General features: G+C 41.6%; 1 protein-coding gene and 1 long non-coding RNA gene across 7 annotated transcripts; one reads left to right on the top strand and one right to left on the bottom strand.

Annotated features, from left to right (window-relative positions):
• Positions 1-295: 295 nt before the first annotated feature.
• Positions 296-14,788, bottom strand: fam151a (family with sequence similarity 151 member A). 6 transcript variants are annotated; one of them, XM_051953536.1, is made up of 13 exons: positions 14,030-14,788; positions 13,264-13,347; positions 12,209-12,358; positions 11,237-11,386; positions 10,996-11,158; positions 10,831-10,888; positions 8,306-8,395; positions 7,970-8,046; positions 7,374-7,510; positions 6,287-6,469; positions 5,791-5,900; positions 5,275-5,457; positions 296-1,923 (listed from the first exon to the last, which is right to left on the bottom strand). In XM_051953536.1, exons 1-13 carry the CDS (start codon positions 14,097-14,099, stop codon positions 1,594-1,596), a joined length of 1,785 nt encoding a protein of 594 aa, XP_051809496.1. In that variant the 5' UTR covers positions 14,100-14,788; the 3' UTR covers positions 296-1,593. The 6 variants fall into 6 exon arrangements, with proteins under 6 accessions (XP_051809496.1, XP_051809495.1, XP_022059987.2 ...); XM_051953535.1 differs by having other exon boundaries at positions 6,278-6,469; positions 14,030-14,782; XM_022204295.2 differs by having other exon boundaries at positions 6,278-6,469; positions 14,045-14,781.
• Positions 1,930-4,527, top strand: LOC127535456 (uncharacterized). Its single transcript, XR_007944319.1, has 2 exons — positions 1,930-3,489; positions 3,764-4,527. It is a non-coding gene; the product is annotated as an uncharacterized LOC127535456 (long non-coding RNA).
• Positions 14,789-17,959: the final 3,171 nt, after the last annotated feature.

Here is a 17,959-nt window from a genome sequence, read left to right as displayed (position 1 = left end):
GTCAAAACACATATTGATAGAGAATATTTGATCTACACCGAAACAAGGCAACAACACCGAAAAAGGCTTCCTACAAATGTAGCCTGCAATTTTAGTTCTCATTCTTTAGGTCCAGAGGCCAGGGAATCTTTTTAGTTCAGCCATTACATATATAAATGTAAACACTTTGATATGTAGAAAACGTTTTGAGATCAAAAGATTAAATTGCAAATGTAATCTATTTATTTATTAATATTAATTTATTATTATTTATTTACATATCTCTCTCGGCTGTTATATACATATAACAGGGAACTAGACTAGAACAGGATAGAGTTTATTTACATTTACAATAAACACAATTACAATAAACAACAGAATTATTAATATTCAATATTATTTATTTATTTATCTCTCTCTCTAGGCTGTTTTACAGCAAACCCCTCTGTCCTCAGAGCTGCTTCCCACTTCTTCCTCAACTCATAGTCTTTGGGAAACCTACATGGAGTAAAGTAGACAGAGAAGTATGTACCCACACATGCACAGGGAGAACATGCAAACTCCATGCAGAAAGATCCCAGGCCCAGGCCGGGATTTGAACCAGGGATCTTCTTGCTGCAAGGCGAAAGTGCTAACCAGTACTACACTGTGCAGCCCCCGTCTGCTCATGCAAAACGAAAAATGATTAATGAATATTTAATCGTGACATAATCAAAATTAATCCACAGCAACCCTGTGATCATTGGTGAACATGATATCAATTGTTTGACAGCACTAGCATGAATGCGTAACATATGAAATGTACAACATATGTTACCGGTTGTGTTTTTTATGTCAGTTTAATTTTTCAAGCTCTTTTAAATAATTTTATTGACATTTATTTTACGTCTTTTAACGTATCAGAATTTTGATGTATCAGAATATTTCTAAAAACAAACACGACAAAAAAACCAGACGTCTGTCTCTGTTTTGATCAACAACAACAACAACGATACAACAACAATAACCCTAACCCCAGCCAACTGATGTTAGTGTTTGGATCGGCTGCGTTGACAAACAAAAAGAAATACGAACCAATTAGCATTTAACGGTCAAATGAATCGGAAGCAAACTTCTGAAATGTTCCAGTAAAATCAAAAAAAGAAAAAGGGCATTTTGGAATAAAAAAAATCCATGAAATACAAATGAATGCCTCAAAAAATATAGTTTATTTCACAGATTTGGATTTGACGTATACATTTGACTAACCAATTCTAACTGCTAACCGGTTGTACCAAGAAGCTCTTATACTGTTGTTGGTTTTGCACTGAATCTGGTCCGTACAAACAGTGTATTTTTGGCAGAACAGCATGATTTTTCCATCAGCACAGCAGGTTCTCAGTTAAAGGACGGTATGAATGAGGAAAATCTGACAATTCGTCCTGTTTTCACAGGTGCATAATTGGTGTAATTATGGAGATAGTAAGAGGCACATCAGAGGGTTCATACTAGTGTTCAAAACATGCAAACATTACTGCATTCTGTCCAATCGAGTCATCACAACTAACACGAGTTTGTGCCTGACACGCAGGGTCTATTTATACACAATAAATTGATGTGTGTGGAACACAAACATCAGTTGGGATGCTCATCAGAGATTATGTACAGGTTGGTTACGTGATCTCTGTTACTGACCCTCCCTGTCCGCTGGGTCATTAATATCTTCAGCACTGAGAAAGCTTCGGTGTTGGTCTTTGTGTCCACCTCCAGTATAAAGTCGTATCTGTCCATCAGAGAGTTCAGCTCCTCCTCCTGTCCTGTTGGCAGCGATGCAGACTTTAGGCGTAGTGCCACCCGCTGGGACAAACCTGCCACTGCTGCTGGGATTACTGGAGGATAATTCTGTTCAGGAAGGACGACTGTGACGTAAGGAAACAGCTTCTCTACCGTGGAAACAAAGTACTCCTGAAGAAAGAGAGGAGAAGAAGACAGTGTAGAGCAGGGTTAGTAGGGTGTCAACCAGTGGCGGCTTGTTAATGGGGCGCTGGGCGTCACCCCCATCAAGATTTTGTGATAAAGGTATTCTCCCGCCTGTGTTATGCTAAACACAGCTGGATAGCTGGATGTGAAGTTAGCAATGCTCTGTATTGCTTTCCCTGCTTGCTTTTTCAAAGTGTTGGCACTGAAGTTCTGTGGACAACAACGGGGGTCAGAGACCTGAAACATCTCTCTGAAAAATGCAAACGGCATGAAGGTAGCCGTAGCCACCTTGACAACAGCATGAAGCTACAGTTTTTTGGCCGTGTTAGCATTGCTGAACAACTAGATGAGGGCTACAGAGTTGGCATTAGAAGGCACAATGAAGAGGTGACAAAAAATCGTCACATACTGTCCAGGATAATAGACTGTGTGAAATTTTGTGGGGCCTCTGAGTTGGCTTTACGTGGCCATGATGAGAGTGAGAGCTCTGTTAACCCTGGGATATTTCGTGGGTTGGTGGATTTTGTTGCCTCTCTGGATGGAGCTTTGAAAGAGCACCTTGAAACTGCCACTGTTTTTAAGGGTACTTCAAAAACGAGCTCCTGGACTGTATGTTGTCTGTTGCAAGGGAGTAAATAATTAAAGAAGCCCAAAAGAGTGTTTTTGTGTCAATCCAGGCAGATGAGACAACAGATATTTCAACACAGTCACAACTTGTGCGTGTACTACGCTACATTGATGACAAACAGTGTGCAGGAAAGATTTTTTGAATTCATTCCTCTGCAGTCAGCTACGTCTGAGTCCATTGCTGCTGCATTAACAGAGCGTCTTGCTGCCATCAGTCCTGAGGATCAGAAAAGGAAGCTAATCTGCCAGGCGTATGATGGAGTCACTGCAGGTGTTCAGAGGAAAATCAAAGATGTGTACCCAAATGCCCACTATATCCAACTCAACCTGATCATGCAGCAGGCCACCGCTCACATTTCCAAGGTGAGAATTTTTTTTCTGACCTGAGTGGATTTGCCAGCTTTTTTTCCAGATCAGCCAAGCGTACAGCTGTTCTTGATCAAATGGTGGCCCACAGACTGCCAACATCCAGCAATGTCAGATGGAACTTTCACAGCCGAGCCATCAACACTGTGTTTGAGCACAGAGAGGATCTCATTCAGGGTTTGGAGAACATATGAGACTCTGGTGACTTTGATGCCAGTACCATCAGAGAGGCAGGAGCCGTGGCCATGCTGCTGGAACATCAGGACTTTTAAGTTCTTTCTGGAACTTTTTCGCCACATCATGCCACATGTGGACCTCCTCTATGCCAAGCTCCAGAAGAAGAACATAGATGCAGTCCACATAAAAGTGAGCATCCAGCAGTTTGAACAGGACATGGAAAACATCAGGTAATAAGTATTCCTGTCAGTAATATGATCATCACATTTTTCAACATGATCTCTTTTCCCCTTTTTGGTTATTATTATGACTTCTCAGAAGTGGCAGTCCGACAGCAAAGAGGCGTCGGGCACTCAGTTCAGAGGAGAGAGAGAAGAAGAGGTGAGTTTATGTTGTAGAAATCTCATAGTCTATTGGAGGTTGTAATGTTTGTTAGAGGAGAAATGTGTTGGCATTTAAATATGTCATTGTCATGTTGCAGAGATCATCTAATCACAATCTGTTTAAAATCACATCACAATTGCAGTAGTCAATAATAGCAAGATATTTTTCCAAAAGCATGCAGCAACAGAGGGTAACAGTGTCAACAAAAGTATATTAATTTTATATACATATTCTCTCTCTCTATATATATATATATATCTTCTCTCTGTAGATCTGCAACACCATTCTGAGACACACCAAGGAGCGCTTCTCCTTCACCGTCCATCTCGTCTGTGCAACCTTGTTGCAGGGGGACAGGTTTGAAGAACATCACGGGTCATTTCCTGAAGAGGCACTGAAACGCACTTTGAAGGCCTACCCGATGCTGAATGGAAGCAAGCTGAAGACAGAACTCGGTCTGATCTACAGCAAAGTAGAGTTCAGAGCCTGCTGTGGTGCACTGGACCTATTCCAGCTGTTCATGGAGAACAATCTTGAAGTTGTCTTTTCAGAAACTGTCAATCTTTTAAGGATCCTGATCACCACACCCATGACCACAGCTGAAGCAGAGATTACAGTTTTCACTCTTTTCAACCTTGAAAAGAGTGAAAACTTTTCTCAGAAACACCATGACCCAGGAAAGGCTGAATGCCTTGGCCATGCTCTCCATGGAAAAGAGACTTGTTTGTGAAATGACAGATTTCAATCAGAAAGTCATTGATAAATTTGTTGGCCTGAAGGAGAGAAAAGCAAAATGTACGTTCAAGTAATTGTTTTGTTGCGTTGTAATGCCCGTCTGCTGCTGCGCCCCCCCAAAATATTTTATCACCAGCCGCCACTGGTGTCAACATGCGGCCCGTGGGCCTAAAGCGGCCCTCCAGAGGGTCCGATCCGGCCCTCAAAGTGACGTTAACAGAGATGTCTTTGATATTAACCGCAGCAGTGGGTTAGTTTGGTAAAACTAAACAAGTACAACTAAACAACGGCTAAATCTGAGATTGTTCCGTTTGTCTACTTTTTAATTCTTGCTTTTGTCGGGGTGACTAACCCTTTTTTGTCTCGCAATTGCCATTTATCCATTTGTTTGTCGCTTTTGTCAAATTATTTTGTGCCCCTTTTTTTGGGAATATTTTGTTGTGTTTTTGTCATTTTTCTCTCTAATTGTTGTTGTTGTTTTTTGTCGTTTGTTTCTCCTTTTTGTTTACTTGTCTCGTTTCTGTTGTTTGTCTATTTTGTTGTCGTCTTGTTTCTCGCTTTAGTTTTTTGTCTCAATTGTGTCATTTGTGTCATTTTTGTCTGTTTTTTGTCGTTTATCCATTTTTTTGTCCTTTAACTTTTTTTGTCACTGTTTTGTGTCGTTCATCTTTTTGTCTGATTTGTCGTTTGTCATTCTGTGTTTCCTTTTTGTCTCACTTGTGTTTTTGTCTTTGTCATTTCATGTTTTGCTTTGTTCATTGTCATTTTTTGTCTTGTTTGCATCCATCATTAGGGTTGAGACAAATGAGACAAATTTTGTCTCATAGGGTTAGGGCTTCACTTTTTCTTGTCATTTTGTGATTTTTTTTTCTCGTTTTTGTCTCGTCTGACTTCAGTCATACATCATACAGTGCATTACTGCGTCTGTCAGCTCCAGATAGCTGAGGTAAAATGGTCTGAAGATGCTTGAACCTTTGAACAAATGCATTTCTCAAGCGACTCGTTCAGAGACTATCCCAGTGGAGAGTTAATGGTTAGTAGTCTAACCTTGGTGTCGTCGTCGCCACTCTGTAAACCGTCCATGCTGATCCACACTGGCCTGTAGAGATCTTCTGAGCTGTAAGACGACTGCAGCTGCTGGAGAGAAGCTTCCAGAAGCTGATGGCTTTGGATCTGCAGGTAAATACCCCAGCGGGCCTCAGCGTTCTGCCCCAGCAGCTCGAGGACGTCCTGTAATGGACGTCAGGCCAGGCCTCATTAATGTACAAGTTTAAAGTCAACAAACACGAGAGAAACATTTGATCTGAACTGAGTATTTGGATCTAACAGATGTAGTTTCAACATAAAGCATTACTGTGCTGGAACTGGAAGTTCCACTTTTTTGTTTCACATTTCCATAACGGCCAGTGTATTTTTAGATGAAGAACCTTCATTAGAGTCCCTGGTTACTCAAAGGCTCCTGCTTAAGCACATATTCAGATTAACAGATACCACAATCTATGATATCTGTTGTTCCAGGTGGCCTCTGTCATCAACACCTTACTGCTCATGTAAACTACATACCTGCAGTGTGAGCAACTCTGAGCTCCTTCCAAAACTTTCCACCACTACAGGAACTCCAGGTCTGCTGCTGTCAGAAGATAAATGAACGACCAACATCCCACCATCTCCACCTGGACCCACACAGATGTTAGAGACAGGAAATGATTAAAGAGCTGGAAGGTTCAGATACCTTCCAACCAAAAGATGAACCAAAAGATGTGCTATTATTTTCTTCATCGGTAGTCGCTCCTGGTGTGGACTGCGTGACATTTGATTTATATCAATGATGACTTTTATTCAGAGTCTGTCAATTTCTGTGGTTTGCTAAACATAGTTTGTATTTTAAAGCCACACTGTGTCATCGTGATATCAAGTAAATGACATTACTTTGTCACCATCTTCTGGTAACAAGTAATGTCATTTACTTGGTCACCTTCACCATCAACATTTGGTATATGAGACTTGAATTATTGTGTGAGAAGTTGTGCTGTTTTTACACGTTGTTTACTTGTTTCACCAGAGAGCTGAGGCAGCAGAGAGGCCCGATCAGTGACTGTAAACCAGCGCACTTCCAGGCTGCTGCTGCGATGTTTCTCTGTGCCGGCTTCTCTCAGGAAGTTGTTGTCCGAGTTGCGAGTCGGATGAAGGAAATCCATCAGGTCTCCTCCAGGATAGAACCTCCTCGGATCGCTTTGCCTTGCTGTAAACAGGGTTAGGGTTAGTGAATAAAAACGATGATCTCAAAAATGATAACCCTAAATCTGTTTTCTTTACATTCCACCGATAAATCAGTTTTACTGCAGATGATTTTAACTATGGTTGTACCCTTCTGCTCTTTCATTCTACATTAGTGAAAGTACTGCTTTTGTTATATAATTACTTCATCTACTATTAGTAAATACAAAAGGTATATATTTATATTATTGCTGATATTCTTCATCCAAACTTCAGCTACGCATAAAAAATGCAGACGACAGGCTGCTGTCTAACCTCCAGTCTAACTTCCAGCATGACGTTTTAAACTCCTCTTCCACTACAGTTTCTTTCGACAAAAGGTTCCAAGTCAGCAAATGCCCTCTTCAAAGTACTAAATCAAATTATACAGGAACCACCATTAGCGATCGGAAGCAGCCGGACTGCGTTTCCTGCAGTCTTCACACATTGGAGTTCCTTCTAAAATGAACTCCAATGATCCAATGATCTAGCTAAAGCATGGGATGGTTTGGTTTGACACACCACTGACGACACACCCTACAGCAGTCCACAAATAAACGGCACACCCTACACACACACACAGCAAATTACTGTTGGTTCCAGCACAACAATGAGAAAACAGCAAAGCAAAGGGTATAACGGTGGATGTCAATGAAACTGGCATTTATCTACTGCTTCTTTTCTGGTAAACAGATTTACTGTCAATTCAACAGCACAATTAGAGCTAAACTTTGTGGTTTAGAGCTAACAGTTAGCTAGAGCTAACCCTAACGTTTCAATCCACACAGGAATCGCTGTATTCAGGCATCCAGAGCTGCTGATGGGTTTTTCGGAGTTTTTCTACTGTTTTTCTGTTTGTGGAGGCAGATGTGGACTGGCTCTTTCCTTACTTGCAGCTTCTTTAAACTCCGACAGCGTCGGCTCGTATATGTCGTAGTAAACTCTGGCAGGGTTGGAGTTGTCGCGGACAAACAGCAGGTCGCTGATGTTGGGATGGATTGAACCTTGCCACAAGGTGAGACTGAACCTAGAAACAAAATCCCAACATCATCAAAACAGTCAAATACATACAGGCACGCACGCACACACTATGTTTTTCTATCATTGTGGGGACATACCATTGACTCCCATTCATATCTAACCCCTAACCCAACACCAAAACAATGGCTAACCCTAAAGAAACGTTTTTGCACTTTTACTTTTTTCAGTAACAACAACATGGCCAAGAAAACACTGTTTAAACTTGTGGGGACCAAAATGAGGTCCCCACAAGTGACATTGTTTTCGGTTTTACTACAGTTGTGGGGACATTTGGTCCCCACAAGTAAAGCCAGCACCTGACCACACACAGACACACAAATATACATCAAAGTCCTGCCGTGAGAACTATCTGAACAAAAAACTTGGAAAGATTAACCAGCAAACTAACAGCAGACTAACAGCTGATTTTCATTCATTTCCATCACACATCACAGGTGTCTGTTACCGTGGCGACTGGCTGAGCAGCCAGCTCAGATGCTGCCAGCCGGCACGAACCAACAGAGCATGAACCGGAAACGTCACCTAAAGAGAAAAACACATCCTGAAGTTTCATTGAATATCGCAGACTATTGTCACATATTGAGGTCAAACTTATTGCTAATAAGTTTGACCTCTGTCCGTCCTACCTATCTTAGCAGTCAGATCAAATAAATTATGCACAGCGAAACATCTTCTGAGGAGGAAAGGTTACTTTACCGCTTGTGGAGGCCTTAAAAATATGTAGATTTAAACATCAACAGCACGTAGAAAAACACTGATTTGTGTCTGCTTTGCCGCTAACCTTCTGGGGACAGTCCTTAACCAAACCGTACATGTCTTCCACCATGGCTCTGGTGTAGGAGGAGGTGAACAGTGGAGGAGCGTAGGACACCTGTCAGAAACAAACTCACAGGTAAAATCACAACCAAAAGAGAGGTGGGTTGAGCTGCTCTCCTGCATTTAACGCAAAATCGTACTCGAGTAAGAGTAACGTTAGTAGAAGTAAAAAGCAGTCATTCAAAAAAGTATTTGGTGAAAAGACTACTCAAGTACTGAGCGACTGTTTGATTGTAATGTCCGATTTGATCTGAGTGTGGATCTGTGATGTGTTTCTGATGTGATAAGACAGACAAAAGACCAGATCAAGAAACACAAATTTCCAAATCTCAGCTTTTGAAACAAATAGTAATTTGTTTATCATCTTAACATTTGTGTGCTTGAACAGTGAAAACTACTTCCAGATCTACTGTATTTCACTTCCTTCCAAATGGCACAATAGATAGAAAATAACATTACAACTGGGGGCTGGACCCCAAAATCCGAATATTCGGACCCCTGTCTGAGTTTGTGCCGCTACAACGCCACAGTTCGTATGAAGTCATGTGACCGCAAGGCGACGTCTGGTGAAATGGAGTCACATGATTACTGTTGCTGGTGAAACACATCGTGTGGTAGATCCACTGGGGGCATCTCTCTGTCAAAATAAAGCAGCTCTAATGTGGTAAATAAAAAAATTACGAGTCGAGTGTAGCCCAGCGTAACGGAGTAAGAGTTGTGTTTCTTCTTCACAAATCAGTGAAATCACAATAAAGAGTATGGCAGAGAAGCAGAAAACGTTCATCTAACAGAAGTACATTTTTTTCCAAAAGTAACTCAAGTAATGTCATTTTATTAGTAGTAGTAATATAACTCGTTACTACCCACCTCTGCTGTTGACTATTCACTGTAAAATGCTTGTTGCCTCGATGAAAAACTGCGTTGTGCTCACTAGTTAGGCTAAACATATAGCCTAATGTACACATATATAGTTAAGGTTGGGCTAGCGGTTACATAAAGTTTAGTCTCTTCAGTCGTTGTGTGTAGCCATCAGGAGTGAAAATGTGCGCTCTTGTACCCTACGTGCAAGAGCCCCGCTTTTTCCGCTTTACCTCTCCCATTTTGTTGTGTTCAGAGAGATTGTGCAGTTGTCATTTGTGTGTTTTAATGTCATATAAATCTCACATTGAAAAGGACTACAGTCAGATGTGAAAAAGAAGCAAAGCGATGACGCAGAGACACAAAACAACCACAAGGAGACTCAAAATAATCACAAAGAGATTCAAACGACCAGAAAGAGACACAGAATGACTTCAGAGATGCTAAAGGACTAAAAACGTGCAAAGCACTTTCTGGTCCTCATATGGTCTTTTGATTTCTGTAGGATTCCCAGTTTGTGAGACGGATGTTTTTGCACGTTTTTAGTCATTTAGCATCTCTGAAGTCATTTTGTGTCTCCTTCTGGTCATTTGCATCTCTTTGTGGCTAATGCGTGTGGGCTAATTTTCATCCGTTGTCCCACACACAAACACACAAGAAATAAAGGGATACAGACGTATAAAAAACGATAGCCAAACAATACAGTAATACTGACTGGGTTAAGCCTGTCCTAAAGTGCTAGTGCTACTAACCCTAGCAGTCAATCGTGCTAGTCTCTGCCTGTCAATCGGCCACGTCTTGGATCTTTCTCTGATAGCTGGAGATACAGGACTGCCTCCAGGCTGAACCAATTGGACAGGTACAGGTAACCCTGTACCTGTCCAGGGTTAGGATTTTCAAAGTTTTAATTCTGTCTCCCCTGGTTGCTGTCCTTGTACTGGTATAACCAGTATACCAGTATACCCTACTTGCTTTGATATAGATCTCAACACAAGGCAGCAGCAGGCTTTTCTGTCTGACCCACAATCCTCTGCACGCACACACACAGACACGTCACGTGTTGTGCTGCGTGAGACAGAGGACAGACTGCTGCGACGGTCGTTAATATGCCCCAGGAGTAATTATGACGTATGTAATGGTACGTACGTTGGAAGAGCTGCAGTACGAAATGAAAGTAAAAAAGGAATCTGGAACGCAACTGCGACACGAGTTGCGTTCCAGATTCCTTTATTAACTTTCCCTCTAACCCTTGAAAACGCAGGATGCCGGCCGAGTGAAACTCTACGGCTCCCACCAGGCACAAAGATACTGTAGATAGACCCGAGCAGTGAAACCCTGGCACTGGTTTAGGGTTAGCCTAACCCTACCCTACCCTACCCTGTCTGTGATTATACATAACACAGGACTTCCGGAGATCCTGTCTCTTCATACTAAGCTGTTTATATCTCTTCATGCTCTCCGCCAGCTTCTGTTGTGTTTGGGTGTCATCGTTGGATCGCGCACACAGAAAAGCAAAACCAGCTCAAAAGTCCTGCAAAGACCCCAATTCAATCACAACTCTCTACTGGTGTAGGGTTATGGTTAAGGATGGTGTTTATGATGAGCTATCTGTCTGAGATCTGAGATTCATACCATCCATCCTGGAGACAAAGTCGCATCTGGAAACTTCTCCTGAACCAACTGAAGGAATCTGAAAATTGAGGAAAGAACAAAAGCAAAAGAGGAACAGCAATTTTTAACCCTCCACCTCATTCAGCCAAACAGGCCTGTTTAAACTCCTGCTGCAGGCTTTCCTACCTGGTTCCATTGACTGTAGGCATGAAGCCCGGTGTGTTGGGGCCGATCAGGATGTCTGCGTTCAGCCAAACAGGCCTGTTTAATCCTTGGCTGCTGTTCTTCCGACTGAGCAGGTCCAGAGACAAACCCACTGATTCCAGAGCCTTAAAGTCCAACTTCATGGCTGCAGAGAGAAAAAAACATTTAACCCTAACTGGGTTAACCAGGCCTAATCTGTCATCTACACCAACCCAATCTGCACCTTTTCTGGAGGCCAGCACGGCGTCCAACCACTCGTCTAGAGTGTTGTCGCTGTGGACAGCGGGAGGATGAGCCATGATGGGGACCGGCTCCTCGCTGGACGTCCCATAACCCCTCAGAGTGACATCAGCCTCCAGGATCATGACATCACCTGGGAGATGAGAGAGAGGAGGTTTGTCACATTACATAATAATGATGATGATGATATCAGACATTTTCCATGGTTTTCTCGATGATAAACAACAACAACAACAACAACAGACATCAGTTCTTCCATCAGTAGCTATGGCAAAGTTGGTTTTGTTTCTGGCAGAACAAAATCAGCTTTTAGGATTCCATGTTTTCTTTTCTGTCTGTTTCAGTCCCATGATCCACACTGGAGTTAGTACTGATCCAGAACCATTGTTTCTGATGTCTCTTCATGCTCTCCACCAGCTACTGATCACAGCAGCCCATTCCTATGGCACTAGTTCTAACTATTCTGCTTTGTTTTTGGGGCTTGTGGTTCTCCGTTTAGCGTTTGATGATTTTCCACAGGTTTTCAGTTGGATTTAGATCTGGTGACTGAGCAGCCAAGGCATGCTTCCAATGTTCTGGTTAGACTGGTTACACTGATCTGGTTCATTGGTCCTGTTCCACCCAGACTGAAATTACCCCAGATGGTCACTGTGTCAGATTCAACTGCCGTATCAGTTGAGTCATCTGCATTTAAAGTCCTGTTCATTGTAGTCTTCAGGCCTAGACCTGCACACACAGAGATACGCCACGTGTATCACACACACACTACCACTGAAGGTAGCAGGCATTAAAATGAACAAGAAATTGAAGAAAACAATGGAAGGGTGGTGTAATCATTTTTTTCCACAACTAACCTGTTGTGGGTTAACAACTACACTGTGTGCATGTACTCAGTGATAAACAGAGACCAGAGGTAAATCTTTCGACCTCTGGTCCCTAGTGTGTGTGTTTTTACTTGCGAGGGCTTCGTTCATCTCCTCCTTGCTGTTGGCTCTGTGGTACCAGGAAGCAAAAAGGCCGTCCGGTTTGCTGATTTCGCCTGCCTGCACCAGGAAGTCCAGCATGTCTCCTCCAGGTGGGAATGAGGGAAGAGGAGCTGGAGAACCTGATTGGATGGCGGGACAAAGACAGCTCATATAATATGAGCTAATATTATTAAAACATGTGACTTAACATTGTTTATAAACATTATTGATAAACTTGTATTTATAATCATTCTGTAATCTGGCGCAGGTAATAAAATATATTGACCTATCAATATAAATCAATATACAGATCAATACCAGAATAAATGGTAAATAGGATTCCATATTTTATGCTGGTCATAGGTAGTTAGTCTAACCCTAAGCAATACAAATCAAAGCAATTGGTCAGAAGAATAAACTTCTGTAATCTACTGCTTTGTTTCCCCCGAGTTTCTGGAGCTCTTTCACATCTCCTAGCATCTTGGCATTGGATCCGTCTTGTTCTTTTATTCAAACGAGTTAGTCCAATTGGCATTATTGCACTAGTCCATGTTGCTGTGACTTTTTTTGTTTGTTTGTTTTTGGAGAAATGTCCCCATTTTTTGTGTGTTACAAGTTCAATTGTGTATACGCCAGTCCCTCTTGTTGTTTCTCTGCTTTCTAGTGACGAATGCCGGCTAATGCTGCTAGAGCCTCAGCCTTTTCTCTTTCTTGGTGACGTGTGACCAATACAGTGCCGTGAAAAAGTATTTGCCCCCTTCTCGAATCTTTACTTTGTCTAATCCTTACCAAGGGTTACATTTAAGTGAGGGAAATATCTATGGCATTGTTCTGGAAAATTAAAATATTAGACAAAGATCACCGACATAAACACAGAATGCAGTTTTTAAATGATGATTTCATATTTGAAGGGAAAAAAAGCTATCCAAAAGAATGGGGATTACTGTGCAATTACTGTGCGGAAAAAGCAACTGCCCCCCTTGTTAAAGTAACTTTGGCTAATCACATTTTTTGTAAAGCGAGTTCAATTTGACCAAAAACACACCCAAACCTGATGACCTCCCGACCCGTTCAATCAAGAAATTGCTTAAATAGAGCCCGTCTGGCAAAAGGAAGTCAGCCAAAAGATCTGAAAAAGCCGTAACAAAATGACAAAGATAACCAACATTATTAGAGATTATTAGAGACCATTATTGACATCTGTCAGTCTGGAAAGGGTTCCAAAGCCATTTCTAAAGCTTCAGGACTCCAGAGAACCACAGTGAGAGACATGAGACATGAGAGATAACATGGAACAGTGGTCAGCCACTCACTCCTGAGAGAGTGTGTGGCCGGTATACCAAAAGCGAGCACAGCGATAACTCATCCAGGAGGTCACAAAGGAACCTAGGAGAACATCTAAAGAACTGCAGGCTGAGGGTCACTGTTCATGAGACACGCCACATTAGACCGTGACTGGACAAATATGGATCTATGGCAGAGTTCCAAGGCCAAAACCACTGCTAAACAAACAAACGGAAACAAACGGTAGATCTACCACATATTTTCAAGAGTTGGAGCCAGTTGAAGTAAATGTAGTGACATCACTGTGGTGACATCACTGAATATCTGGGTCTTTCTTCGCTCTTGTAATTTGCAGACGGTCCCTGGAGTTCACCCACAGCCACCAGTGATATTTCTGTAGCAGCTACTTCTGATTACGACGGGAAAGAGGCACTGTCGTTTATATAAATAAATACTTTAAATACGTAATGAATTACAATACTACAAACCCTAACCCTCCAGTCTGTGAAATAAATAAATCACCTTACCGTAACTCTTCTCACCTGACAGAGGGTTTAAAGATCCTTTGATGTCTTCCAGGTTATCTGCAGCTGTCATTTCTTTTCCCTCTCTACTATTTTTCTTACTTATTTTTCTTTTCTTTTTCTTCGTAGTGGGGGACGGAGGCAGGCTGTAGGGTTAGGGTTCTAGCTTGCTCCGTCCCCCATCCAGCGGGGTTAACACCGGCTAGCCGTCCGTCCCCTGTGTTTGCTGCTGCTGCGGCTAGCTGGACGTTAGCTCCAGGTTAGCTCGGCGGCTAGGAGAAGGAAGCAGCTTCACATACACTCATGAGAACGTGGTTTCTGGAGCTAGCCACGGTCTCGTGCAGACACAGTTTGAACACAGCCGCCCGCACTTGCCCTGCTGCAGAAGGTTGCCATAGACAATTTCTGATAATCCACTCAGGAGGACTACATCTCCAGATTATGAGCCGCAGCCAGCGACTCGTCCGTCTGCTAGTTTTCCCGAATTCATCCTCTGTCCAGCTCGGTCAGAAGACCCTAACCCCGGTCTCCCCATGGATATGGGTCTCCCCCCTAATGCCGGTGTTAGATCAACTGGTGATAGCAGGGTTTCTGAGACAGACGTTTCGTAGGCGTGGCTTTTCAGGACCCCTTACCTACCTACTGACCAGGAAATAAACAATGGGACAACTTCGATTTCTGCTGTTCTATACATTTCGGTCTTGACAAAATAACTGGAAATAAGAGGCGTTCTCATTTTAAAATTCATGCGCTCTCAGGCTACATGAAGGAAAAATACGTCACACCCCGGTTGGAACATAGACTGTGGAACCAGTGGAGCTGCGATCTCTGTTTACTGTTAAAACCTGCAGCAGACAGGAGACCAGCACACGGTGTGCACGTTATTTAACAAGAAGTTCACCAAGCCGGGTGATAACATAATGCCAAAGTGTTGCAGTATAATATTAATATATTGATGCAGTATTGGCAGGTTTCGATCACGTTGTAGCTACACTGTCTTATTTAAATAACAGTAACGTGAAAATTTTACTTAAACAGCCCAGCAGTATTGGAATTGAAATGCAGCAATTTAGCAAAATTCACAGGACATTCACGTTCAAACCAGCAGCAGCAGCAGAACTTTGTTGTGTCATACTACTCTAAACTGACACCGATTCCTTTCAGTATGTCATATGCACTGGGATGTTAGCGCAGGTGACTCAACAGGAGATCTATAAACTCGATGCAGTGGCCCGGGTTCAACTCCAGCTCACGGCTTTCTGGTGCAGGTTTTCTCCCTACTTTTCCGTCAAATAAAGCTAATAAAAAGGGGAAGAAACATTTATTCACAGCTATAAGTACATATAAGTGTAAAGGTGTTCAGTGAAGAGGCAGTTTTAGTCTGAGAGGGAATCTGCAGATGGAACTTAGCAATTCAGCAAGATGATCTTATTTGGTCTGTTCTTATTCATTCATTCATATTTTATTGCTTCACGTCTTCTTGAGTTGTGAGATCTTTTTTGAAACAGCAGCTAGCTATATAGTTCAAGGGTGTGCTCGTTAGAGCTCGTTGTAGAATAAATATCCTCGTCTCTATTATTGTTCTAGGTCTTTAGAAATAAAAAAAAAACTTTAATTTTGTGTTCTGTAAAGTCAGTCCATTTAATTTACAATGCACTGATTCCATAGAACACAATGTTAATTAACTTGCAATGCCCCAGTAAAATAAATAAATCCTGAATATCGGGGGGGAAACAGATGAAGCATATGGACGTTCTGAAGGGTGGAATGTGAAATCTCTGGTTAGAATGTGGTCAGATGGTTTATATGATGTCATTGTTTTACTTAAAATCTGTTTAAAAGTAGAACAACTCAGGTCAAACTGGTTTATCGCAGTAAGCTTTGAAAACGGTATTAGAACTTCTCTTGCTATTTTTGTCTGACTGAGGCCACAGACTGTCACCAGTTAATCTGATGTAGAACAGGCATCGGTACAGTCACCTATGCTATGTGTTGCCGTTGTAACCATGGTAACAGCTGCCTCGCTCACTGAATGTCACCAGTTGATCGGATCACCAGTTAATCTTAAACACCGGCTAATGCTGCTGGAGCCTCATATGCCATGCTCATGCCTCAGAGTGGGGCACGAAAAAGAGGAACTAATTAGCTGAACTATGGTTTTAACGTCGGCTTGTTTTTCGCGGCGCACAACAATACTAAAATACAATTTTCAATACTAAAATACAATTTTCAATACTAAAATACAATTTGCAATACTAAAATACAAGTTTCTACATTGTAGATTAATACTGAAGACGTGTAAACTATAAAAGAACACATATGGAATTATGTTGTAAACATAAAAGTGTTGTTCTTCGGTATTAATCTGCAATGTACAAACTTGTATTTTAGTATTGAAAATTGCATACTAGTTGTTTACTAGTTTTAATTGTATAATAGTAAACGTTGCCGAGATAAATATCTGTGGATATCAGGCCTGTTTTTATAGGACCACGTGTGGGCATTGGTATGTGACAATCCCTCATAAACAGGGACAGATGGGTTTACAGTTTTATTATTTTTATGCATACAAATAACTGTTATTTTTTTGCATACAAAATCGCCAAGTGCAAGAAGTCGCATACATTAACTAAGGATCTCATACTCGGTTAACAACTACATGCTTGTTGACGCCATGTCAAGAGCAGTAGTGGGGAGTATGAGATCCTAATAACTAATGACATCCTAGCTAATAACTATACTACTAGTTATAGTAGTACAGTAGCTCCCCACTGGGCAGCTTTATGACAAACGTTTGGTTTTGTTTGACTGTCCAACACAATGTTCCAGAATTCCTCATGCAGGGTTAGCTTGTTAAAGGTTGTCAAGTCAAAGGAGGTTCAACCACAACTTGAAAGTGCATTTTCTTCCCATCTGCACTGTGAATGTTTAATGGCTACTTTACACAACACTGTAATAATTACTTTTATTACCTATGTGCCGAATGTGATGCGCTATCAGATTAAAATTGATTTGTGTTATCTCATGAGCTTTGACCACTGCAATTAACCATGTGATAATGTGCAGATTACAGGAGCATGTGCTAAATATAGGCAGATACTGAAAGGTGTATTCAGTACGACTCTCCATACTGAATAAACCTTTTGGTATCTGCTGACAGTTTTCAGTATCTGCTGACAGAGGGATAGAGTTACAAGTTTCACATGATTCACATGGTAGACTGGCTGGATATTCTGCTGCAAATGGGTTTTGTTAGGGTTAATCGCCGTTAAATTATAATGTTCTGTCTGCTGGACAAACGGACTGATTCACCTCACTTTGGGCTTTACAGTTCTCGAAAAAGTGTGAAATTAATTTATTTGGGAAAGATAAATGTGCTGCTTGAAATCCTGCCTAGAATGAGAGGAACCTTAGGTGATATAAACCCCTTAAACCAAGGGCTATTTTGACTTTTACCTGACAAATTCAGTTCCAGCTCCACAACTGCAAGGTCAAAATAAATTACCTTGATTTCAATGGATCTGAGAGACTCAGTAAGTCTAGCCATCTAATAGGCACAATCAATCAATAGGCTGAGTAATCTCTGAAAAAAACCAGTACAAACCCTTTGGGTTTTTACTTCCACCTGCTCAAAATTACAGAGTAAACAGACTAATAAAGTCTAGAGTTAGACTTTATGAGTCTATACAGATTTCTGTTGCATCAAATCTAACATGCCAGTGATGCTTTGATTTTCTGCCAGTTGCAGTCTTGAAAAGACAGCGGCAATCTGCACACGGTTGCATTTCACTGACACATCCTGATCCACCAGGATCAGGATGTGGTTAGGGTTAGCCTTCTTTTGCTTTATTTGATTGAAGCAACAGAGTAATCTGTTTGATTAGGGCTAAATTCAGTCAGCAACAGCTCCAGCGTATCACGTGATTCACTGTT

Source organism: Acanthochromis polyacanthus, chromosome 9 (genome assembly GCF_021347895.1).
Source record: "Acanthochromis polyacanthus isolate Apoly-LR-REF ecotype Palm Island chromosome 9, KAUST_Apoly_ChrSc, whole genome shotgun sequence".
Taxonomy (NCBI): Eukaryota; Metazoa; Chordata; class Actinopteri; family Pomacentridae; genus Acanthochromis; species Acanthochromis polyacanthus.
Note: the sequence above shows the minus strand (reverse complement) of the source record. Positions and strands in the feature narration are given on the sequence as shown.

Excerpts from the sequence above, each read along its gene's own strand:
- fam151a (XM_051953535.1), bottom strand. The coding sequence starts at position 14,099 with ATGACAGCTGCAGATAACCTGGAAGACATCAAAGGATCTTTAAACCCT. Across the intron at positions 8,396-10,830 it reads CTTTGTCTCCAGGATGGATG|GTGTCCTACGCTCCTCCACT; the intron begins GTATGAATCTCA and ends TGTTTCTGACAG. Across the intron at positions 5,458-5,790 it reads CAGAGTTGCTCACACTGCAG|GACGTCCTCGAGCTGCTGGG; the intron begins GTATGTAGTTTA and ends CGTCCATTACAG.